Here is a 27,096-nt window from a genome sequence, read left to right as displayed (position 1 = left end):
ACAAGAACAGCCATAATTTGATAAACTGTATCGTATAGCATTAGCGCACCATTACAGAACACCAGCAGCATTTGAATGACATAAAATCGATCATCAAAAAGTAGTTTTTATTTATTTATTTATTTATTTTTTTATTTTTTTATTTGTCTATTTGTTTGTTATTTGTTTTTGCCTTCGCATTGCTTTAGAGCCACACACACACACACACACACACACACAGAAGAGAAATCCTCTTTCCTCCTTCCCTCCAGGCTTATCTTGGACATCTCTGTGCGGTTTCCGTAACCCCGGGGACGCCGGTGTATTTGTTTGTGGAAAGGAAATGATATCGAGCTATTTTGTGCCCTGAAGAAAACGTTGTGTGTTTCGTTGCCTGATTGATGGCGGTCCTCTAGGGCTTGTGATATTTCGTCATTTTTTGTTTTGTTTGTTTTTGTCTTACGTTTTCATACAAGGTGACATTTTATAGTGCAGCGGCACGGCCCATGTTGTTGAGTCTAAAACAATGCGAGCTGCGGCCTGAGCTCGGCTTCATCCTGTGGGTGGGGGTCCGGAAAACCATAGGAAGTAGTCTGTAAGGCAGCGATGGGCCATTTGGTTTCCCATGTGGACGGTTATAGGCTAAAAATCTTTAACCAGAACGTGTAATGTCGGTACAGTTCGGCTCGTATGAAGGGGAATGCTCTGCTTCGTTGTTTCCCTTAAACAGTAAGCATTGCACTGATAATTACGGAGATCACCATGGTGTAGACAGGCGAGGGCCGTGAAGGCACCGATCTTAAAATAGGCTCTGGAGAAAGCCTGTGATATACAGCTTTATCTTCATTTAATCACTGCTTGCATCTGTCTCGGTAAAGTGTTTAATGTTTTAATTTAATTACGAGAGGGTACTCGCGGCTCTATCCGCGTGCAGATCCTGACACTCATGGAATACCATTATTGGCAAATGGTCTGTGATGTCAACGTGCTGCGGCTCCTCACGCTGCTCCAATGTTTCGGCAACCCTTACCTGTGCAGCCTGTTGTATGCAGAATGGCTGATCCGGTCTGATCCGAGGTTTCAGTAGCAATGAGCTCGGCCTGGCATTCCGGTGTTTGGTACCATTACAACTTCTGTGACACGCTAATGGAATGACCTAGAAATTAATGGTGATGTCATACTGTTACATCACAGTATGACTTAAAGGCTGATGATGGCGAAGCCTACTGGGAGAGGAACGCCTGTGACACGCCTGTGAGGGAATACCTGCGCAAACAAACAGAGCCACAAACAATTTCTGTTTTATACTGAGACATCACTGTTCATAACATCGCTTTTACCCGACATTTTGATTTAATTTATGGTGCAGGTTAAACTTCAGGCAGATATCCACAGTAAGTACTGCAAAAGTTTTATTATATTTTGTGCAGCGGTTGATTTAAGACACTCCCACAGTTTGCATGCACAGTTAGACTGTTAAACTTGTGGTTTATGATCTAAAACACAACTGCTCATGCGCTTCTACTTAACATTTTTATTTTTTATATATATGGCAAAAGTTTAACTTACAGGGAAAAAATAACTTAAGGACTGGCAAAGTTTCATTAAATTCTGTTAGGCCGGTTTTGCGTGATGCTGTGACAAATTCTGGCTGGACAGACATACAGATATACAGACAGAAATTTTTCTGAGGGTCCTTTAATGTATGAAAAGTAAAGAAAGATTTCACAGAGTTCTGATCGATATACAGACGAAAGCTTTTATTTTATTTATATATACAGAGTCAGGCAAAACAAGTTATACACAACTTTAGGAAAAGAAAAATATGATGTATTTTATATTAATATAATATCATATATATATATATATATATATATATATATATATATATATATAAATACGTTTAGTGATATATATTTAGTTATTAAAATATTTATACTGTCCAATTTTTTTTTCCTGAAGTGTGTATTATTTTTTTGTGTATAGTTTGGAGAATATTTTGTCTTGAGGTTTCCTCAGATTTAGAGATTAAGTTGAGATAAAAGCAGAGATGTACAGTATGAATGTACAGTAGACTGAGGGAACTCGTTCTTCCCGTCTCTCTCTCTCCGTGTTCCCAGGCGATGTTCCACAGGAATGTTCCATTCAGAAGGGGTGTTTTTTTTTTACACTTAGGTATCGTTTAGAAAAAAAATAGGTTTAGGGAATAATAATGAAAGAAGTAGGATTTATGTTTGTAGTAACACTATTAAGAATTAAGTTATAAACTCGGGGTTTGTACTGAAGAGTGATTTAGTGTGTCCTGATTTCCGCGCTCCCCCCCCCGCTGTCCGGGTGTGATGGTACAGTCCGGCCGTGGCGGGAGGGCAGGCGGACGTGTCATGGCAGTCGATAGGGAGAAGGAAAGGAGAGAGGAGGAGGAGCGGAGGAAGACATCAGTCTAAATATCACTCTGAACAAACCGACTGCTTTTGGTTTATTTAATTTATCGACTTATTTTCCGTTTTTTTAAACTTTAATTTGAATTTAAAGGAATTAAAATCGTATAATCCACTCTTTGGGAGCAGGAGTTTGTGTTTTTACGCCGCTGATGGTGAACTTTGGACTTTCCTACTTTTCTTTCTTTATTTATTTTATTGCTAACATGTGGGAGGAAGGCGCAGGGAATTAGAGAGTGATTTGCCCGGAGCTGAGGGCTGCTGGGCAGGGGGGACACAGGACACACACACACACACACACGTACGGGAGGCTGGAGGAAGTTATAAAGTTGTTGGTGATTTTACACACAGAGGACCAACATGTCTGCCAAAGCTGCCTCAAATAAGGTAGGACTCAAACCTACAGTGTGTGTGTGTGTGTGTGTGTGTGAGAGAGAGAATTCTCCACTGGTGTGATGTTGTGTTTTTATTTTTTTCTTTAACAATTCAACGCTGTGACTCGAGTGAATGTCTGTAAATCCGGAGTGAAGTTTGTCTTCCTGCCCGGTTTGTTTCTTTGTGCCTCTGCCTGATCTGCGCGCGTGATGTTTATGTTGTTTGTTTGTTTGTTGAGCTTTTTGCCATATTTCCGAGTTATTTTTTTGACTTTTGGTAAACATAAAGGTGAAAAGAGAAGTGTTTGTGTGTGTGAACAAGTCTTTCACACAGGTTAAACTTTTTAAAGTTATATTTTATTTGCTTTAACCAGGTATCACTGCTTAATGATGCTCCAATTAGAATGAATGTTTAAGTGTGATTACATTTTAACCTTTAGACTGCGTTTAAAATGGAAAAGGGTGTGTGTGAGTGTGTGTGTGTGTGTGAGAGAGAGAGAGAGAGAGCAGGAACACTTTCCCACACTGTTTGTGTGTATAACGCCTCCGAAATGCAACATAACGACCGTCTTTTTTTTGCGTCGAATTCAGATCTGAACTCGACCACGGATTTAATAATAATAATAATAATAATATATACTTTAAAAATAAATATGTTTCGATTGAAGGCGTCGCTCGTTGTTTTTCTCTTTCTCGCGCACTCGGGTAGCGTGAAGTGCGCGCGCGTGCGCGCGCGTCAGGTGTCGGCTGCGTCATGCACGCGCGAGCAACGCACATTTTTCTTTTTTTAAAGTCATCCTGTATATACTGGTTTTATAGATGTTTATTTATTTATTGGGGATGTTTGAGTAGCAGGAGAAGGTGTGTGTGTGTGTGAAAGAGAGAGAGAGAGAGAGAGGGAGACTTGGCACTTCAGGTTCGGGCAGTTTTTGTTGAAGCAAAACACACGAGAAGAGGAAACACCACACACACACACACACATATACACACACACACACACACACACACACACACACACACACACATACATACATATTTTATATAAGTTTTAGCACTCATTAGCAGTAGTAGGTGACGTGCGTTCACTCAAAATTCAATCTAAGATTGTGAGATAAAACTCATTTTCAGGTGATTCACTGGTTTATTTTATTATTACAAATCTATAGTACTTACTTAAGTATTATTATTATTATTATTATTATTATTATTATTAGTGGTATTATTAGTGGTAGTAGTAGTATGTCCACACAAATTTCAGCTAAGGATTTTAGTAGATAAAACTTCAGAAAAAAGTTTTCAGGGATTTCATTGGTTTCTGTCGTTACTACAAATTACTACATTTTCTTATTTAAGTAGACTCTTCAGTCATTATTATTAAGATTGGTGGTTGTAGTAGTAGTAGTAGTTGTGGTAGTGTGTGTGTTTACACACACCTAAAATTCACCCTGCTCTTATGAGATAGAACTGAGTTTTATGGTTTTGTCAAGTTAAATTTATTGCCACTACGTTACTTACTTAAAAACACTTCTTCTTATTAATAATAATAATAATAATAATAATAGTAGTACTGGTAGTGGAAGTAGTAGAAGTATTTGTGGTACGTTCACACAATCACGCACAAAAATTCAACCTTGGATTATTGGGTAAAATTTATTTTTAGAGGATTTCGCTGGTTCTTTCATTACTACAAATCTCCATTGCTTACATTAGTAGATTATATTATTATTAGTAGTAGAAATATACCCTGGCTTTATGAGAGACACCTGAGTTTTAAGGTTTTGGTTCATTTTATTTATTGCCACCACATTACTTACTCTGCTCTGTGAGAGCCAGAAATCTTGCTTGTTTGTAGCTGACCAAATTCTTATTTTCCGCCATAATTTGCAAATAAATTCTTTAAAAATCCTACTTGAATTTCTAGATTTCTTTTCTTATTTTGTTTCTCATAGTTAAGGATGATGAAAATTACAGGCCTCTCTTATCCTTTCAAGTGGGAGAACCTGCACAATTGGTGGCTGACTAAATACCTAAATACTAAATACGCCACTGTATGTGCGGTACGTTTACACGTAACATAAAAATTCAATCTAGGATTATTCACTAAAACTCATTTTCAGGGTGATTGGTTTCTTTCGTTACTGTAAATCTACATTGCATACTTAAGTAGACTATATTCGTCCTCTTCTTATTATTATTGTTATTATTATGTGAGGTGTGTTCACACACACCTGCAGATTCTGCTCTGTATGATTTCAAGGTTTAATTATTTTACAGTGCATTAAGTAAGATTAATCAACATTAGTCAGGATGATGTCTCTCTAGTTAGTTTAGTATGTAGAGCAACGGATTAGAGCCGAGTTTATTAGAACAGAACCGGTCTTGAGGGTAAACGTGTTGTTACAACATATTGTTAATGTTTCTATACACTACTCGATGTGATATCGATGATCTTTAAATTATTTACATCATCAAATTAAAATATATACTTTTTATAAATGCACTAATTATAATATTAATTATTTTTATAACTAATATATACTCTAATTATATATAATTCTTTCCTTTCCTCTTTGCCACAGCGCCCCCTAAGGGTCAGGTACTACTCGGGGTTTTTTATCTCCACATTCCACTTTCGTCTCTCTTATCAGTCACTAACACACTCTTTCTCACACACTCACACCAAATCTCTGCCAAAAATAGGTAGAACAGATAGAGGCAGGATTTACGACCTAACTAGAAAGGATGTTTCACTTGTTCTGTAGTTAATTTTAGGAGTGTGTGTGTGTTTTTATCATACTACTTTCATCACCATTTATGGACAATAATGTAATTTTTACATTAGTGTGTGTGTGTTTGCTATAAAGCATAGGTGTGTGTGTGTCCTCTGAAAAAGGTAAGGTTATGTAAGTAAATATTGCAAAGCAAACACATGAACGTGCATGTGTGGTATTCACTTGTTCCCGTGAGGAGCGAAGGAATCATTTTAGTCGTTTGTGCTTGAAAGAGGTGGGGCAGGAGCTGGTGTGTGTGTGTGTGCGCAGTGAACAACGTTTCTCCTGCGTCTTGTCGACGCCTTATAAAGAGCAGAAACGATGCAGCTCATGTGCCCCTGTGCCAAGACACTCCAGTAGTTCCCATGGTGAGCAGAGAGCAGGGCTCTGGGACTCGATGGGTCTTGTGGTGCAGCTCCGCGACTGGCCCTATGGAGTGCCTGTTCTACAGCGTCTCCGATTTAAAAGCCTGTTCATGCTGTGGACATGTTCTATGTTTGTCTTTTGTCAAAAACAATCTAGTCAGCGATCTATAAATCAATCTATCCAAAGCTTCTCATATAACTTGTTTAAACGTTCTCCTTTGCTTAACTCAATGTCACTTTGTTAACAGGGAGGGAACTCGGAGAAACTTCCAGATAAGATGTAATCTTTGGGTTTTTTCGAGATTGATCTCGAATCACTGCTTTCTGACTGATGAGCGAAGAGAAAATAATCTAGCTTGCAGTCCGGTCGCTGAGTAGCTGTAGTCAAGATCGCAGCAGGTTTTTAAGACCAGGACTAGCTGAAAACAAGGTGATTAATATGACTTGATGGGGATCAAAATCAAATAAACTAAATAACGAAATAACTGAGACATTCATCAACTTCCCTTAAGTCCAGGCTTTTTGTTTTGCTCGTTCTTTAGTTCACGCCTGCATCGTGCAAAGCTGTTTTGTAACAAGAATTACTGCGTAGTGAACTTTTGTCCACAACACAAACCTGTTCTTTTACGAGCTTTCAGTCAAGTCCGAGGCCGTATAAAGAATGCGTTAGGCACGATTGTATTCTCACTGATCAAAACAAACCAGACTTTGTGGTCATGCCTTCTCGGAAGCGATCCTGCGACCCTGATGTAAAAACCCTCTTAGTGTGCCTCAAAGCCCAACTCTGATTCACATCCAAATACAAATCGTAAGTAATTTAAATACCTCAATAAGGACACAATAAGGAGTCAGGACCTGAGTCCTGTTGCTTTGTTTCCAACTTTTAAGCAAAAACAGATGTGTTGTAACGCTGGTCAGTGGAATGAAGGAGGAGGAGGAGGACACATGAGATGGAGAAGGTGGAGCCGTTTATTTATTGGTGCTTTCTGTTGAAACAAATCAATCACAGCCTCCACTGCTCGCTCGATAAGCCTCAGGTCAGGGCGGATACGGTCAGCTCAGTGAGGGGTGCAGACTCATGCGTGCTTTCACAAAGCGATTTCAAATGTGTTTTAACAGCACGTCGAGTTTGTTTATTACTGAGAGTTTTAAACAGAGTTATTGGTTACGGCTGTGTAGTTTAGACGTTTCTTCTCTTTGGCTTGAGTGCAGATGAAAGTGTAGTTTTTTATCCTGGTATTTGTTGTTACTGATAATAAACATGTTAATGCTACACGTTACGATTGTGTTATATACGTTACATATTGTTTATTTTGCTCTGTTAAATCGAGCTTGTTGGTTAGAGAATTGGTTTTGAACCAAGTTAGGTGTGTGTGTGTGGATGTGTGGTGTTTCAAATCTGTCAAGAATTTCACCTTGTAACTGGAAGGGTGGGAAAAACCTTGTTTTCGTTGCAATTGAATCTTGAACGCGTTCAGCTAATGCAACTGGTGATGAAGGAGAAGTCAGAATTATGAGAAAAAACACATCAGAATTATGAGACAGAACTATTATTATTATTATTTTTATTATTTCCTCAGAATTATGAGAGGGGAAAAACGTCAGAATGATGAGAGCCGGAATTTAGAGAAAAAGTTCAAAAATATGAGTCTTAAATTATGAGGGCAAAAGTCAGAATGATGAGAGTCGGACTTGTGAGGCAAAAGGTCGCACCCGATAGTACTGGGGTCGAGTTTTTTTCCCCATTCTTTTCTTTTTTGTTTTTTTCCCACCTAGCTCAGTAAATCTCTTTTTCTTCCTTTTTTACTCGAGCTCATGCTGTCATCTGATTTGCTTAGATTTCCATTTTTGAGTAATGATGAAATCCCTCCTGATTGCTGACTCTTCAGGTTTTTGAGGTTTGAGAATTAGAGCAGCACGGTGACTGAGTAAAGACACACACACACACACACACCTGAGATGAGCTTTAGGAGATTACAGACCTCACACAGACGGTATTTACCCCACATCCAGACAGTCTGATCGACTCCCAGGCCGTCTCACCCGGTGTGTCATTAACGCTGAATGTGTGTTTACAGTTACGGCTAATAACTGGTGTGTTTATTAGCGTGTTTGCAGCGTTGTGCAGTAATGATGGTGATTACGGACATCCCGGTCGTGCCGGTGATGTCAGGGCAGGATCTGTGGTGTCGATGTGTTATTTCAGGATGTCCTAATGGTGTGTGTGCGTGTGTGTGGTTTATCTGCTGTGGCAGGGCAGATTTTCAGTATGGATCCATAAAGCGTTCATCCATTTATCCGTCCATCTATTCCGCGGTCTGTTTATTTGGCCTGTTGTATTCACGGATCGTCTCACTCTTGCCTAACTGGCCACTCTGTCCTTAAACACCGTGACGATCGTAATGATTATTATTTTCCAGATAAAATTTATAAACAGTTATTTATCCCTAAGGGAATTCCTCCAAAAGTCCATGAATACACATTTCCTTAGGCAATATTTATTTATTTATTTATATAATTTGTGCTGAAAGATTTACTATAATGTTCTTTTTATTTTGTATTTTATAACCATTACGTCATTAAAAAAAACAACAAACAAGCAAAAAGAACCCCTGACCCGTTTATGATCGGTTATAATCTCAGGTATTATAGATAATCTCACCCTCGGCTTCATCTGCCATTTTTTTCCCTCTACTACAGATCACATGCTCTGTGCTAGTTTTGCCTGTGGGCGTGTTCCATTTATAATTGACAGACAGTTGCCACGGTTTCACTTCTACTGCCAAGGTAGGTGTAGAACATGTGAAAAAAAAAAAAACAGACTAAAAACGTCTAAAAATACTATGGAAAGGTGTTTTTATGACATCATACAAATCAGTGTCACATGACCAGAAGACAAAAAGGTAATAAAAACTGTCCCATAACTTTTTGACCCTTTTGACTTGCCATCATCATCATGTAGATAACGAAGAAAGAGAAAATTAATTCAGTATATTATCGTGAATCTTTTTGTGTGGCAACTCGTATATCGCCACACAGGACTCTATTAATAAGTATATAACCATTTTTTTTTTTTTGTGGTTTATATACGCATTTGAGGTAGTAAAATGTTGCAGTTCCTCTATAATCCTGCGATCTAAACTGTCCACACATCTGCGGGCAAGATTAATAAAGTACGCTATCTGTCTATTCATGTGACGTCCCTGTAGCTGGAGGTCATGTTCTCTTTTTTTTTTTTTTTTTTTTGGTTACGTTGTGAGGGGGAAAAAAAAAATTAATGTCCCTCCATCACTCGTGAACGTCGCTGATGATGTCGTTATATTTTACACACGTGACGTTTTTAGTGTTAGCTGACAGTTTATACAAACTCATCAGCACCTCATAAACAGTGATAAAGAAGTTCGTGTAAAATCTTGTTCTTTTGGCCAAAACCATGTAATAATGTGATTTTTATTTTATTATTATTATTATTATTAGTTATTTTTTTCCACTACCCTTTAAATACCTTACATTACAAAATATTACATTGGTTCAAATAAATTAGTTTAATATGTATCTGCCATGAAATAACCTGTGAAGCTGATATGGTGATGAATCCTAAAACAAACAAACAAACAAAAACAAACTCGTCACGTATCTGTGTGCGTGTTATTATTCTTTTAAACGTTAATACATTTTAACAAGTTATTTAGACGATTGTGTGAAAGTGTAAAAAGTTGTTCATGAAATAACAATCTATTCCACACCAGACACTGATATATATTTTAAACATTATTTTTATATTAATATCTTGAGCATTATTTTAATTTAATTTATTTACGTGTTGGATTTGTGCCTCGGTTTCTGCTTCGTTTGAATCTAAATTAATGAATAAAAAAATGTCTTAAAACCGTCCACATGAATTATTTATGTTCTACTTGTTAACATGAGCTGTAGGAGTGTTGGTTGGGCTGCTGGAGGCTTGTGCGTGTGTGCGTGTGTGCGTGTGTGTGTGTGTGTGTGTGTGTGTGTGTGTGCGCGCGCGTGCGTGGTAATTAGGCGATGCTTTAGTGCTGGAATTCTGCAGCTGGTAGTAACGGCTCGTTAATTACGCTCGGCCCGGCGTCAAGCTCGGGAATTCCTTTCAGACGAGTCATGTGACAGCTCAGTGAGGGGGAGGGGGGGGGAACCAGTCCTGAAAGTGTTTCCCTTTTATCACAGTGACCTTGAAATTTGTTTTGGAATCACATGATTTCGGGAAGCGTGAATCAGACTAGGAATGTTGAAGTCTTTTAAAAAAAAGTTTTTTTATTGTCACTCCTTCACTCCCCCCCCCTCTTTCTCACACACACACACACACACACACCCCTTCCCACACTAGGACCTCCTGCTGAAAGGCCTCATTGTTGTACAGTTAAACACCATTGTGGTTTACTTTGTGTGTGTGTGTGTGTGTGTGTGTGTGTGTGTGTGTGTGTGTGTGTGTGTGTTTCTCATCATGCATTTAAGGAATTCCGACAGGTTCATTTTTACACCCTGGTCATTTCCCAAGCTGTACATGTGAGATCTTTATCACGCCTTATTAACACAGATATTACCGTCTAATTCATTATTTATATTTAAAACTATTTTCTTTAGAACTAAATCTTTCGTCAGGAGTCCGGCGTGGAGTTTGTTTACGAGGAATAAACACCATCTCTGGTTTTCGTGACATTCCGATCACAGTGGTATTAAATTTCCAGGAATGAAATTCCGTGCTCGAGGCGGTGCGGTGTAATCCGGATATTAACACACGAGAAATGTTTGTTTTGTGTGTGTGTGTGCGTGCGTGTCAGTGTTTCTTATTGAAGCAGCGTGAAATAATTTTATTGTATTTGATTTTGTACGTCTGAAAGGACATGAAACTCTGAGTGTCCTCACACGGATCATTTCCAAAGACTCCAGAGTGGTTCGTTTTGATCGGTGTGAACGCAGTCGCTCTGAACCGTCCAGGGCCGAGTGAGAGTGTAGGGTGGAGCAGGTCGAGATGAGTCTAGAGAGGTGGAGGGAAGAACTGGAGAGACGAGACGCAAGAATAAAAGTGAAAGTGTACAAGGACGGTAATGAGTCAGCGTAATGATGTCGTGCGTTTCGGAGACGTCGCTGCTGACGGAAAAGACAGGAACCATTGCTGGTGGTGGCAGAGTTGAAGATGCCTTGATTTTGCTTTTTGATGAAGTCTAGAATGGACAGGTTTAGAGGGACAGTGCAGGGAGGGGACAAAGTTAGTGAGGACAGATTACGATGGTTTGGGCATGTGCAGAGGAGGGAAGAGGAAGGTCCAAGAGGAGGTTTATGGATGTGGTGAGGGACGACGTGCAGGACGTTGGAGTGACGCGGAAAGACAACGGAGACAAATGGTCCACAATAGTGACCCCTAACAGAACCAGCCAAAGGAGAGGAAGTTGTTCTCGTGAGCGATACAGCGTACTCGGATCGAAAAGCATACGGGAGGCAGTCGCACCCGAGAACCGAAGTCGATCGCCGTCTAGACACGACGTCGTCAATCTCGTCCTCAGGCCTACACAGCATTTATATTAACATAGATCATTTAAAAGCGTCTTAAGCAAGTAGTTTAATGATGGAGAGTATAAATAGATTCATATTTTTTTTATCATACACACAAACACAAACACACGCGTGTAAATAATAAATAGTAACGGTGTAAAGTGCAGGGTTTGGTAGCGAGAGCTTTGACTTGGCCGTTATCAGAGGGGGAAAAAACACATTCAGGGCCTCGGCTGCTTATCAGCACATTCCTGCCGTGTGTGTGTGTGTGTGTGTGTGTGTGTGTGTGTGTGTGTGTGTGTGTGTGTGGACAGGAGTAGCGGTGTAGATAAAGCTCTGGCTGCTCATTGGATCGGTGCGGCGCTGATTTAAGGCCCCTGTGGCCTCGGCTCTGCTTATTGTCACTGACCTGCCACCACACACTCAAAGTGATGTGTGTGTGTGTGTGTGTCGAAGGGGGGGTGCTGTGTAACAGACTGCAGACTGCGCTGCTAATCATACACACGGTCACCGCGCTGACTTCGTAGCTGGAGAGATTTTTATTGACGCTGAAGGTGAAGGACGTGAGAGGAGAGATTAACACCCGTCACGTATTTCCTCACGTTTGCGTCGACGTTTCGGACAAAACCGCAGTCGTCTGTTATTCACACAGGAGCTCCGGGTCCGGACGTGCCGGCGTCTCCTCCTGTACGCGCCGAGTTGTGACGAAAAGCAGTGGTCACGTGATCAGCCGCGGTTAAATAGACGATTCTGATCAGATGTGGGTCTTCAAAGCATTTAATCAGAGTGAAATCAAAGTGGCTCCGCCCACCATGAAGTCTTTAATCCACTTGAGATATAACAGAAGTAGTTGTTTGTTGTTGTTCTGATTCTGAGCACAGTGTTGCCAGATTGTGTGTTTCTCTGCCCACCTGGGCCACTTCTTTAATCTCGGGCTGGAACAGTGTGTCTGAGAGAACGGGTTTGTAGTTCTGACCAGACGAGGTGCCGCGGGAACACACACACACACACACACACACACACACACACACACACAGCTCTTGTAGTTTATTAGTTGCCCTTGTGTTAAAGGTTTATCTCGCACGACAATGTCCTCTCTCTAACTGTCTCATGCTTTACCTATCCACCCGTCTCTCTCTAAGCATGTCTGTCTTCCTCTAAGTATTTATCTCTTTCACACAGTCTGTCTCTTACAGTCTCGCAGTCTGTCTGTCCCTCTTGCAGTCTCTCTCTCTCCGTTTTTCTCCGTCTCTCGCAGTCTGTCTTTCTCGGTTTGTCTCCGCCTTTTGCAGTTTGTCTCTCGCGCGGTCTGTCTCCGTCTCTCGCGCGGTCTGTCTCCGTCTCTCGCGCGCTCTGTCTCCGTCTCTCGCGCGCTCTGTCTCCGTCTCTCGCGCGCTCTGTCTCCGTCTCTCGCGCGCTCTGTCCCCGTCTCTCGCGCGCTCTGTCCCCGTCTCTCGCGCGCTCTGTCCCCGTCTCTCGCGCGCTCTGTCCCCGTCTCTCGCGCGCTCTGTCTCCGTCTCTCGCGCGCTCTGTCTCCGTCTCTCGCGCGCTCTGTGTCTCTCACTGTCTGTATTTTTCTGTCTCGCACACAGACCGCCTACCTGTCTCTCGCACACAGTCCGCAATCCCTGTCTTACAATCTATATCCCTCCTTCTAACTGACTCTTATACAGAGTCTCTCTTTTGTCTGTCTCTGCTCATCTACTTTAAAATCTTTCTCATATTATTTCATCTCTTTCTGACTCTCTGACAATTTATTTCTTTGATTGTTTTATTTTCTGATTGTCCATCTCTCTCTCTCTCTCTCTCTGTTTTTCAGACTGTCTTTCTCTGTCTCTCTCTCTCTCGACTTTGATGTGACATGTATGTGACACACAGGCCACGCCCCCTTTTCAAATCCTCTAGTGATGCTGTAGTTTAATGACACGATTAGATGCACGTTTCTCTCTCTCACACACACACACACACACACACACACACACACGAGCAAACTATATAGACTCATTACACAGCACATAACACAAGACAAATATATTTTTAGTTTGGAAATAAAAACTAATTTGGAGATTTACGCTGAAATTCTTTCTGTCATAGAAAATTCCCATTTTTAACTTTGTGTGTGTGTGTGTGTGTGTGTGGTGGGCTGCATTGCTGCAGATTGAGCTGCAGGTTTGTGTGTCCCTGTGTGGGTGTGCGCATGTTCGGGGGAGGGGTTGCAGTAGTGTGTGTGTGTGTGTTGCAGCACCGAGTTGCGTCGTACTGTCAGTTACAGATAACGTTACAGATGCTCACGCTGTTTCGCTACCCCACACACACACACACACACACACACACACACACACACACACACACACACACACACACACACACACGCCCTTGAATCCATCTTTACGGATCTGCCAGGATTCCTGTGTGTGTGTGTGTGTGTGTGTGTACACGTGTGCTGAAGTGTGATGGGATATCCTCTCCTCTGTGTGTGTGTGTTTGCATTTGAGCTTATCTGCAAGATGCATCTCGCGCGGACTCATTGGACGCTGTTCTAACGTACGATCTGTACGGGACACTTGTCTTTTTTTTTTCTCTCTCTCTCCCTCTTTCTCCCTTTCTCTCTCTCTCTCTCTCCCTCTTTCTCCCTTTCTCTCTCTCTCTCTCTCTCTCTCTCTCTCTCTCTCTCTCTCTCTGGATTTATTAAACGTGTGTGTGGTGGGCCGATGTCGCTCAGCGCTGAATAACCTCATCAAAGGCTGACCTGTAAGTAGATTCTCTCCGTCTTTACAGCTCTTTAATCTCCGTGCATCCGGAGCAGGGACATGCTATCGCGCGGGTTTCTGTCCTGAAGAAGGTCACGCGTCGATGTGATCAAATGTCACAGCCGTACTGAGAGAGACAGAGAGACATTTTTATTCAAAGCGTGGACGTGTCGATCAAAATAAAGGTTACAAAGCGTTTATTTCATAGTCATTTGGCTGAAGGTGTGTGTTAAAGTTAGGAGTTACGTAAGGGATGAGTGAGACACGACACACAACTGGAACATCAGGACACGCTGGACTTTCCTGTCTCTCTGCTGAGGGAGTTATCAGCAGGTCCTCTGTCCGACAATTTGTGTCTTTTTTTTTTTCCTTTCTTTTTGTTCCTTTCTATGTATGATAAAATCTATAACTGATACTGAAACCCCGACCATCATTACGTTACATTTATGGCTTTTGGTCGACACCCTCATCCAGGGCAACTCGTACTTTTACATCTAAACATTTGAGGGTTAACGGTGCAACAGTAACAAATTGGTGGTGCTGGGGTTCAAACCTAGGACCTTCTGATCAGCAGTCCAGCGCCGTAGCAGCGGAAGTGATCTTAAACCCTCTCAAAACAGTCAGACGGCACAGATGCTGAAACTCCAACTATCAGTTGATAAAGGTGTTAAAACCCCAGACAGTCTGCCTGGGCACAGAAACCTAAACTACCGCCCAACACCGATGAAGAAACCAGGGGGATCAGCTAACACCTGGGCCGATACTGAAACCCTAGTATCCCAAAGTATGGACCAACAACTAAACCCTGACTGTTAACCAGCACGGGCCTGAAGCAGAAACCTCGATCATCAATCGGAAAAAGCGCCGAAACCCCAACCACAAAACCGAGACCCCGACTAACGGCCTGCTCAGGCAGTAAGGACGGAACCGATAATAGCAGATAATAATGGCCCAGAAAAACGAATCCCCGACTATCAGTCAGCGCAGACGCCTTAATCGAAAACCTGACCATCGCTGGTGCAAGTACCAAAACCCCAACCACAAAAAAACAAAACGCAGACTATCAGCCTGAAACCAAAACACATGATGATATCCCCGAAGATCGAAACCCAGTTCATGAGCCGGCGAAACCGAAACCCAGACCATCAGCTGGTACAGACACCGAACCCGCAAAAACAGAATCTCCAACCATCAGCCCAAAACCCAGACTATCGCCAACACCAATAACGAAACCAATTGTAGAGTTGTGTAGTCGTGGCCGAGTGGTTAAAGGGGAAAGTGGTTAAGTGTCATGGCTTAGCTGGTTAAAGTGCCTGTCTACTAAATCGTGGGTAAAGTCTAGATTGTGGGTTCGAATCCCAGCCTCTTCCATTTGCAATGCTCTTCTCTGGAATTTCCTTTGGGATCATTAAAGTATCGATAGATCCAGAGTTATGATACATTTTTGCTTTTTATTCCATGTTTAAAAAAAAAACTAATTTCACACAAAAGTGTCTCCGTCCTACATGAACCTAAATGAAACTGCCTTTATTTAAATATATTGGTTGCGGAAATATTGAAAAATCAGACTTTCATTTTATTCGACTGTAAGAAAGAGAATAAAAAGCATTTATTTTTTAGTAAATTATATTTCAGTCAAATCTGGTACCAAGATTTCATTTTCTTTGATCATCAGTGCAGCTAAAAAAGCTTAATGTAGACTTCTTAAAAAAATGTTTGTGACTTTGTTGTAGCTTTTTTTTTTTTTTAAATGCCCCACAAACAGGAAATGCTCTTTCTGTGCTGAGTCACAGCGTGTGGCGACTTCCTGTCCTGTATAATCAGCATCTTTTAAACAAACTGCGGCAGGAAATCAGTGGACACGCTCTCGGTAAACCGCTTGTGTTTGTCTCCGTCTTCCCCGAGGAGAACCCTCCATCAAAGTTCTCAAGTTAGGAAGGAATTTAAAACATCATGACGCTAATAAATAGCTGAAATATTATTATACACTTTTAAATAACGGGTCTTCTGACCGCGAGCGTCTGTGGAGTCCAGTTAAGGAGTTTCTGACTAAAAGTGTTTTTTCTGACCCCTCGATCCAGACATCATGTTGTGCGTTTGTTCCCGTGTGAGAGCGGACGTGATGTCATTTCCTGTTCAGAGAAACAATGAGAGGGTCAGAACACCGAGTCGTCCAACACCGCCATCAAAGAGTGACCGCCATCAAAGAGTGTGTGTGTGTGTGTGTGTGTGTGTGTGTTTGGGGTCTGGCAAGATTACATTAACATTATCAATAATTGATTGGCTTTGCAGGTAGAATATCCGCACTCAGCTGCCTGATGTTCCCCTCGGGATCAGACGTCCAGACTAATAACACTCTTTCTGTCAGAGACACACACACACACACACACACCTTGACCCTTGACACTTCTGAGCTTTCTGTCAGGTTTCCATGCCGACCTGCAAAGTTTTTCTGTGACGTGTAAATGTGATGAAGCCCGAGTGTGATGATAATTTGTTTTATTTATTTATTTATTTATTTATTACCCCGTAATTGATCTTCTGTACATGTAATAAAACTAATAAGTGGGCGTGTCTTTACATTAAAGATATTTGCAAAAAAAATTATAAAAATCAGATCAGACGGTGAGCAGAACTCACCGGTATTGAGTTTGATCAGACACGACCAATCAAACGGGATTTAACCGATTCTGTGCCAAGTTCACGAGTTTGTGAGTTGGGCAGCAAAAAAAGCATTTTTATGGCGTTACATAATCCAAAGTTACTTGCGTAAAATCCACTTATTGCGCACACAAAACGCCACACGGTACTAATTACTCACACGCGTTGGAAGCTGTACGTGGTGAAAACTTTAACACACACGCTCGAGACTTTGTAGGCGGTAAAACATCGCTGTTTCTTCATAATCCTACAGGTGCCGTGATTTATCTGTTAAGAAATAATGACGACGGTTGACAGAAAAATGCACTGTTCAGTAACAATGTAGCTTTTTGTTTCATTTCATTTAAAGTTAAATTTATGTAAAATCTCTTTTATTTAAAGTTAGTTTGTAATGTTTAAATGTTTCGCTTGGGTTTTAAGTAAGAAAACGAATGTTTATACTAGCTACAGGATGACCTGTTGAATAAAGCTACGGTATAAAACATTTCGAGTTCTGATAACTTTTTAAAAATTATTTTAAAGGTTCTTAAACTACCAGGTGGTCCCTCCATCCAGGAGTTTTTTTGCGTTTATATTGTTGTAGAATATCTATAAATCTAGTTATTTTCTGGTCTCTTTTTACGTTAGAGCAGCTATAAACATACAGTCCTTCATCAGGCTCTATTTAATTTCCATGGAAACGATAATGTATGAGGACGACTGCGTTTACTGTGAATATCACCAACGATTTGGAGTCGCATTAGTCAATATTTGGCGTCGCAAATTTCGCATGTTTTACTTAACCACGTTCTTAACGATTGACTAATCATCAGCGATGTCCTGTACAACACGTCACCTGACAGGCTAGTTAACAGATACGTGAGCTGCTAAGAAATATTATCCAAAACAACATTATTGGATGATAAAAATATAATCAGTTGAATTGTTTGTGGCGATTGATTGATCGTTAACACCCCCTTCTGCTGATCTGTCAGAATCCAGGACTCGAATCCAGCATGGTGTTCACACAGACTCCAGGGAACTAGTCGTAACACGGCTGTTTATGGACAGAGTGACGTTTGAGAACCTTTTACTGAAACACATGAAACTTCAGTGCAAGATCAAGGTTCTGGGTTGTAAAAGGAACTCCCACACATGACCTTCGACCCCAACACTGAATTCCACTTTCAGCTCAGGACTCCTTCTAGCTTCGGACCGAGAAAAAAAAAAGTTTAACATATAAATACACACAGCATGAAGAGCTTTATTGTTCAGGGATTCGTGTGTGTGTGTGTGTGTGTGTGTGCCCCCGGCCTGTTTTCTGTTTGTTCTTTTTCTTTAAAAACGGCTTGTTTTTATTGTTTTGTTTCTCTCAGTGGTGTTCAATTCGGTGTTCGGCGTTGTTGTTGCCGCTGCTGTGCGGTTTCTCGCCCTGCATTTGGAGCTTAGCGGAGATTAGCGTTAGTTCGATGAACAAAGGCAGATTTTGTATTCCTACCTGGAAACTTTTCAAGCTGTGCCGCTTTATCTGCCCCGAACAGCCGCTCTCGCTGCTCGCCCCGCTGGTTTCAGGTTTTGGACCCGGATCAGAGGGAGTGAGGATCAGATCCATGACCCTGAGACTCTATTTTTGACACATGGGCTTTATAGTAGGTCCAGGTGATGTAATGAATCAAAGTGAAACAAAAAAAATAAAAAAAGAACATCTGCTGACATAAAAAACGGAGTAATAAGATGATATTCTTCAGATTTTCTGCCAGTTTGATTCACCAGAGAAGCTGAAGTTATTATGCATGGTTTTAGCTCTAGGTACGTCAAGATGGCTTGAATGACCTGAGATTTTTCTCTTCAGCTTTGGATGGCAAAAAAGATCCATTAGATCCACCGTATCCATGTTTTTTTTTTTTTGCCAGTTAATTCTAATTCTGTGCAGCATTAAAGTTAAATCAGATCTTGGTTTAAGCTTTGGGTTCTTTAAATTTAGAACCTCTGGAAGATACATCCAGCATTTGGGCAACAAAATGCTGGATGTAGAAGCTATAACCAGCACCACCCTGCTTGATTGTAGATCTGAGTGCTCCACGGTAACAAAACAAATCTGAGATCTTCTCACAGCTGGCTTCAGTTGTTTAGTGGCTCAGAAGTTAAACCAGGACCATGATGTAGGTTTCTGATCCTGAGCATGTTAAGCTTGCCAAATCTAAGCTTCTGGAAATTAGTTCCAGCTTTAGCTGGCACAGAAGTTAAATGAAATAAATTATGTTTGGTTTTAACCATAGGAATTTTAATATCTGAGATGTTTTTTGGTGGTTGATTTCAGTTCTGGGAAGTTTAGCAAAGGAAACTTTACCAGTGCCACGATGCTTGGTTCTTACTCGCATTAATTTCTCACCATGATCTCGTACTGATGATGTGAGCGTAAAGCCTCCTCCACCAGATTCCAAGAAGTCTCAGGGTGGTTAAGGTTCGGTCTCTGGTGGGACCAGTCCATGTGTGAAAATGTTGTCTCATGCAGCCCTGAACCACTCGTTCACAATCTGAGCCCCATGAATCATGTCATCGTCATCTTGGGATATGGCCATGCCATCGGGGGAGATTTAAAAAAAAAAAAAATTATTACAGGTAGTCACCGACTAACATATGAGTTCCAGTCTTGGAGTGCGTTCTTAAGTCGGATTTGTTCTTAAGCCAGTCTTGTACGGCTTTGATACAAATATAAAATATTTTTTCTCATCGATTTTGGCATTTCGTCCACATGCAAATGCAGGTTTGGTTGCTGAAACTGAGCTTCAAGGAAAACTCCAGAGATTTTGGCTTGTTGTAACTTTACCTCGCGTGCTAGTCTCCTTGATTTGAGGTCAGCTTTGTTTGAGTATATTTTGTGCAACGGTAGACTTGCATACAGTAAACCAGTGACTGTGTTAACGTTGGTTACTGGTTTTGGACGAGACCTGGTTGGACTTCTTGCGTTTTCATGTGGACAGAATTATTTTTAAAAAACGAAGTAGAAAAATCTAAGTTTTTAAAAATACCCGGCTACGTGTGGACATGGCCTAAATTTCTTTCCCCTTTCCTAACATATTTTACGATGTTGTTCAGGAAATTAGGATTATTTACCATCAGGACAGACATTTTTTTGTACAATACACATGAACTACTTCTGTAATTAAACCAGAAGTAGAACCATGGTTTGTTCATATCTGCGGAAATTATTAACTCGAATGTTCGTAAGTCGAGGATAACCTGTACTTAGTATTGTTAGCATCACCCAGGATGTATTTTAACACCACGTGTGAACACACAACGTTTAGCAGAGTATTATATTATCTCTCTGGTTGAAGGCTCACATAATAATAATAATAATAATAATAATTCTTATTCTAACTCTTGTTTTGAATTCCAAAGGAATTTGTTTTTAAAAAATCAACACTAAAGGAAAAGTGACCTAAGAGTTCAATTAGCACTTAATGAATTTCTTGTTATTCTCAGAGCCTAAAATGTTTGCACTGAATCATGAGGAAATGAGGTTTATAATAACCTGATTAGCTTCCCGACATCTGTAAGACCTTTAACACATTAAATGGCGACATGTATATCTTACTGAAAGAGAGAAGAAATGTTAGCGCCCCATTTAATGCACCATCTGACTTTGTACCACTACTGTGCAACTCCTCTTCCTCTGCGTGATGTTCCATGTCGCTTCTTCTCAGCCTCTCCATTCCAGCGCAGGATGACCCAGTTTAAAAAATAGCACTGCTACAGGCTTACACTTTCACCCAGGGGTGTGAGAGAGCAGGGAAGAGACGCCGCCGCGGATCAGTGGTTTATACTCGACGATCCGATCGTCACGTCTCTATAACAGGACTATTTATTAAAGGGGGGAGGCAGGGTACCATTATTAACGGGACTGAAGATTAATTATACTCGTTATCAATCAGACACAACGTTCAAAGACTCTGATCTGATCTGGTTTGCCTCGAAGGGAAACGGCGAAGAGGAAGTCAACAAGGGTGTGTTAGAAAACAACACAGGAAACAAACGCAGGACAAAGATTAAAGCAGGAATCAACTTGAACTTCTCACAACCAGGGTTTATGTTGAGGAATAAAGTGCAGCAATCCATCATCATCATCATCATCACTAATCGACACTGATCCTCAAAATACTGATTGTTGAGACTTAAATACACTATGGATGTGCCAAAACTTTCTCCAGATAATAATAAATTTAAATAAAAAAAGATCTAAAGTTGAAAAGGAAAGATGAAAGGTTTGGCCTAGAGTTAATTTTGTCAGCTATTTTCAATTTTAGTCTTAGTCCCAGGATAAATGTCCCTGATTTTTTTTACTTTTTTTTTTTTTTTTAATCATATTTGTTCAATTGTATCCTATTTCTGTTTAGTCAAGTTTTAATCGATTAAAAGTCTGGACATTTTTGCCCAGTTTTAGTCAGAGGAACCAATAAGTATTTTCATCTAGTTTTAGTCAATAAAACACACAACATTTTAGCAATAAGATTATTATTAATTAACCCTACAGTCAATCTAAGTTCTAGCCCAAACCCTTTTTTGGTTTTCCACAAAATAAGTATCTTAACATTTTAAAACCATATTTTTTATTATCTGTTTTCAGCCAATTATATTTATTTTTAACCATCATAACTTTATCAAACATTGCTCATGCACACACACACGAAACACTGGCATACAACTACACATCAAGTGCGCGCACACACACCTATGGGACGCACACACACAAACTCTTCTCACAGGTGTGTGTTCATGTTTGTTTGAGTGAAGTTTGATTTACGTCGCCTCATCTCGTCATCGTCTCGTCTTAGTCCCAGCAAAAAATGACAAAATTAGCACTAGTCTGGACAAACCTCGCCTCCTAAAATAAAAAAAACTGAACCACCACCAATGAATTTAAGAGTCTTCCATTGACTAATTGCTGCAGTGAATAATACAGTTACATGGTGATAGTAAGAGAATTTCTAATTCCAGAGTGATAGGCGTGTCAGGGTAAGAAGGGAAGTGCATAAAGCGATGCTCCCATCATGCAACGTGTTTACTGTACAAGCCTCTGGAGACAGTGTTATGATCTGGGGGTTAATCAGTTACTCAGGTCTAGACTCAGTAACGTTATGTGGCAATAAAATGAAGTCAGCTGACGACCTGATTGTACAGAATGACCAGGTTTTTCCTCGACTTACGAACATTTAAGTTACGATTTAAGTTACAGGCTGCGGTTTAACAATCATTCACAGATGCAAGGAAATTGACTATTTTAGAAGTCAAATGTTTTGTAATTCCAGAGCATAGCAGTTATAGTCTTTAAGTCTGATCAGAATGACTGATTCTACTGAAGCTCCTGTTACTCCTGGATGGGATCAGTGCCGGGTCCATGAGCAAGACACTTAACTCACCCCTACAAATAAAGGGTTGGCTTCAACCAAAATCACGGCGTTCGGATGGAACAGACCAGAAGGGTTAAAAAAAATGGTCTGATTTCAGAACTTGTCGTCCTGCATCAAGCAAAGACAACGAGTAAGGAAATTTCAAATAAAGGGAATTCCAACAGTAGAAACCTGAGTCATGTTTAATAGTGAAAGTGAGAGCGTCTCCACAAATGGGCGAAACAATTTATTCATTTTTAAAAACGCCTTCAGTTTGTCGAAAGATCGGACTTAATTCTGTATAATCATTTTGTATCCGACAGACAGTTACATGGTTTTAATACCTGCTTCATTCACTCAGGTTTATTGTGTATTTAATGCACTTTGGGATTTAATCGTCCACAACTGGCAGTCTGAAAGAGAGAGACGCTTCTACCCGTGTGTAATCCCTCTCACAAATCCGCTCTCGCGCGTTTCCTGTAAAAAACAGCAGCGATGCTGTGTGTGTTTGTGATGTGGGACACCTCGTAACACGCGCTCTCTCTTATTATATAGGATTCATAATCTGCTCTTTGATTCTCTCTGATCCGTTTATTTGTTCATTTCATTATTGTATTGTCTTTTTTAAAAAAACCTGATCTGACACTGATCTGAAGTTCATTCCTGCTGTGGTTTGACCATCAAAGGTAAAAATGTTTCATCGCTGTTTCTCTTTGAAGCTCACTGACTGTACAGTTCAGGAGATTTAATTACAAAAGCGCACAGATCAATTAATTCAGTCATGAATCACGATTCTTTTTTTTTTTGGTTTTGGTTTTAACTCATTACATTTATTATAGAGATGAACCGGTCGATCGGCCAGTGACCAGGATTGTCTGGTTTTCAGTTTGATTGGGCGTGACCAGTGATCGACCGTACAGTCTCAAGATATAAACGATTCTTTACCGAGCGCAGAAGCTTCAACAGAAACGCATTTTTATATCATTAAGTTACCAAAAAATGTACATTTGTTAAAATCCTCCGATCTGCCTTTTACTTCAAACTCGAGTCTCAAAACACCGTCAACGCTAATTAGTCAACGCATAGCCACGCCCAGGGCTGGGCGATTTGGCCTTAAATCAAAATCTTGATTAATTGAACATTTTAACTCGATTACGATTAATGAACGATTATTTTATTTATTTTTTTCGCCCTCATAGTTTATTGACAAGTTTTGTACAGTAAATATGCTCACATATTACAAGTGAGAGATTTTTGAATGAAGGGTGCATTACTTGATTTTATAATAATTGAAGGAAACACACACCATCTACTATCTATGATTATTTATTGAACAATATTGAACAACTGAAATTAAAGCACACATTTCCTAAAACAGCAGTCACTTTGTTCTTATTAAATAAATAACTTGCACTTTTGGAACCAAAATAAATTATTTTCAGTGTTTTTCTTAATTAAAAGTAGAAAATAAGCAGTGTCTCTTCTAAATAAAATAACTCTTGTATATCCTGTAAATAATACTGTGGTAAAGTGCTCGCCCTATCATCCGGAGATCCCCTGGTGATGGTGTTTTCCTCTCACAGCCGGAGGTCTAGAGAGAGCTGATTGGCCGAGCTCTCTAAGGGGGGGCGGTATGAGAGGTACTCGCGCTCCCACATTAATTACGGCTCCACAGCTAATCAGGGGCGTCTGTAAGCTCGCGCACGCGGAAGTAGTGGCTAGTGCTTTCCTCCGAGTGTGTTACTCTGCCCCCAACGGTGTGTGAGCAAGCAGTTTGAAAAGATGCGGTCGGCTGACGTCACGCAGTTTGGAGGAAACACGTGATAGTCTTTGGCCAATTTAGTGGTAGTAGTAGCCTAAATGTGGGAGCGTCCTAGTGACGAGGAGGAATTGGACACGACTAACGTAACGCAGCGGGGTCACATGACTCCACGCGCCGTAGTGTTTTTAAAGGGAAAGTAATCGAAATAATCGACCTGGGAAAATTCGATCGATTATAGGTTCTGAATGTCGATTTCGATTACTTTTAGATTACTCGTCCAGCCCTAGCCACACCTATTTATTTATTCATTTATTTATTTATTTATTTATTTTGGAACAATACAAGTCAGTTAAGTGTAAAAGCAAGTTGGAGCTGGGTGGCGTTTTAAAACCTGTTATAATGTCTTGTGGTCAAAACTCGCTCTTTTAATTTACGCTTCATACGTTGTACCCAAAACCTACCTGTCCGTCCGTCCGTCCGTCTTTCCAGCTGGATTTTATCACAGGATCACACAAAACTGGCTTAATGGAATGTATTATAGAATTCTACAAAATTTTCAGTTCTTAGATTTCTGTCTAAACTTTAACCTGCATCATAAGTGAAAACTAAATGTTAAATAAAAGTGATGTTATGAACAGTTATGTGTGGGATTTAATAATCTACTTTAAAATAATCTACTAATGCGCTACTGTCTCAATGTAAACAAACACCTGCACCAAGAGATATTAATTAGAAAAGATAAAGTGAATATTTTGACTGGGATTAGTTCATATTTTCACTTTGGCTGAAATAACGGCGCTGAAGTGGTATAAGTGAATTTTAACACGCTGGAGTGGTTTTAAGACAAAACTTCATCTTTATCCTTTTATCTACTTTTTTGATTTCTCATCTGTGATTCACTCTCCGATTACGAAACAGGGAGTGTATTTGTCTGAGCACCAAAGAAGGACAACTTAGTGTAAACAAGGCGTGAGATACTCAACCTTACAGAATGGGATTTCTTTGTATTAATAAGTTAGACGGAGAGTTCTGCTGTACAGAGAGACACACAGACATGTACGTGGGCTTCAACCAGAAATAATAATAATAATAATAATAATAATATCACTGATTACATTAAAGATCATCAGAATATTTTTAACCATTTCTACAAATTCAGTTCCTCTCGTTAACGGTTAAAAACTCTTGTGTGGAAACAAAACTTGCATTTGTATTTTCAATAGTAAATCTAATGATCTAGTGATTGAACTGATTAATGTTTTTTCATGTGCAGCTGCGTTAGTATGAAGGTGCAGTGTGTCTGTCTCTTTCTATACGTCTGAGTGTGTGTGTGTGTGATGATGGAAGTGTGGAGCTGGAGGAAACGGCACGTCGTAAAAACACATCCGTGTTTCAGGAAAATCGTATCGTTTAATAAAAGTTGTGATGAGAGATGCTCTAACGAGTTCACACCTACTTTTTCACTCTTTCACTGCATACACTCGCTGTGTATCACTGAAGTGACCTTGTGTGTGTTTGTGTGTTACAGAGTGCAGCGATGGAGGAAACGGTTATATGGGAGCAGCATACGGTGACTCTTCACAGGGTGAGTACAAGAGCATCATCTGCTAAACTCTCCTAGTGTGTGTGTGTGTGTGTGTGTGTGTGTGTGTGTGTGTGTGTGTGTGATTCAGCTGCAGGAAATTAGGGAACGGAATTACAATAGCACTCGAGTGTCTCAAAAAGCAGGGAGTGTGTGTGTGTGTGTGTGTGGCACAAGGAGGGAAAAATCTAGCGCTCGGCTCCTTTTCCTTTTCCTGTATGTGATCACGCTGAGGGAGAAAAACCGCGAGAACGCTCAGGCTAATCTCCGTTCACAGTCGCTGACGTTTCTTTGCTAGTTCCGCACCGTTCCTGAGGCGGATTAAATATGAATCTGGTGTAACCATGGATACGCTAAGGCTTAGAGGGATATATGCCTCATGGGTGCACATACTTTTGCAAATTGATTTGAATGCACAGAAAGTAGAGCAGGGTGATTATTATTTACATCATAATGTTGTCGTGTTGATGTATGTGTGGTGTGTTTATATGTATATATATACACACACACACACACACACACACACACACACACACACACACACACAGAGTGCCCTCCTCGACCCTTTCTTCCTCCTGGACTGAGATTGTTAATCAGTGCCAGAAACTGTGTGTGTGTGTGTGTGTGTGTGTGTGTGTGTGTGTGTGTGTGTGTGTGTAAGAACACTGGTGGAAGGGCTGTTGCGTCATGATAAATATCAGCGCTGACTTTGTGGTCGCCGCAGAAATCCACGAACTCGTGCGAGGAAAAGGAAGCGCCATAATTAGTGCTCGGGTTAAAGGTCGTTAACACTTTTGCTACATTAAATAAATAAATAATTTTAACCTTCTAATAAAATGTTGACCGTTACTTGTTCCCACAGGAGTTTGTTTGTTTTTTTTTGTTTGTTTTCCACGACACAGTCTGATTGGATACCATTTAATAATTTTTAGCCTTACAATTGTAAAAATTTTTTACATTTCTTTTTTGCTTCTTCTTTTTCAGTGACAAATAGTTTAATGAACAATAAATATTTCAGGTAAAATTTTCTCTCGTGCGACAATATTGTTTAATGTCATCTTGTATCCAGACCTGCGAATTATTAAACTTACAATGTCGTGAAAATATATTAAAGTAACATTTTTTTTGTTACTTAAACATGAAATGTTTTTCTTTTTCCTTTCCAAATATCACCTATTTCTAGTAAACTTTAAATGCAGATGAATGTCACGGTGGTCCATGTAAAACAACAAAGTAAAAAATTAAGAAATAATGATTCGTGTTTAAAAGCCAAATATTGTAATAATTCTTGTGCAAAGTCGTCATTCAGATAAAATTATAGTCGAACAAATGTTTTAAATTTTTCCTCGTGTTTGCAGGAGCGCGTTAGTTTGAAATCCACGTACGCTGGTAGTTGAAAGTTGAATCTGTATTGATTGACAGCTGTGTGAGTGTTTCAGACTTTCTGATGTATGACCTGATGCCTCTGGAAGCTCCGCCCCCTTTCTCCACATCTTGCATTAGTAATCTTTAATCT

General features: G+C 40.2%; 1 protein-coding gene across 10 annotated transcripts in view; it reads left to right on the top strand.

The window, feature by feature from the left end:
• tjp1a (tight junction protein 1a) overlaps positions 1-27,096 on the top strand; it is a 100,194-nt gene that overhangs the window by 46,392 nt on the left and 26,706 nt on the right. For 8 of the 10 annotated variants that reach the window (XM_053491305.1, XM_053491304.1, XM_053491296.1 and 5 more), the window contains one exon: positions 25,527-25,583. In XM_053491305.1, the coding sequence (XP_053347280.1) occupies positions 25,527-25,583 (57 nt within the window). Of the gene's footprint in view, positions 1-1,354; positions 1,374-2,396; positions 2,805-25,526; positions 25,584-27,096 lie in introns of those variants that run through there. The other 2 variants (XM_053491303.1, XM_053491302.1) reach the window with 2 other exon arrangements.

The sequence above is a fragment of the Clarias gariepinus genome, chromosome 3 (assembly GCF_024256425.1).
Source record: "Clarias gariepinus isolate MV-2021 ecotype Netherlands chromosome 3, CGAR_prim_01v2, whole genome shotgun sequence".
In the NCBI taxonomy this organism is placed as follows: domain Eukaryota; kingdom Metazoa; phylum Chordata; class Actinopteri; order Siluriformes; family Clariidae; genus Clarias; species Clarias gariepinus.
Note: the sequence above shows the minus strand (reverse complement) of the source record. Positions and strands in the feature narration are given on the sequence as shown.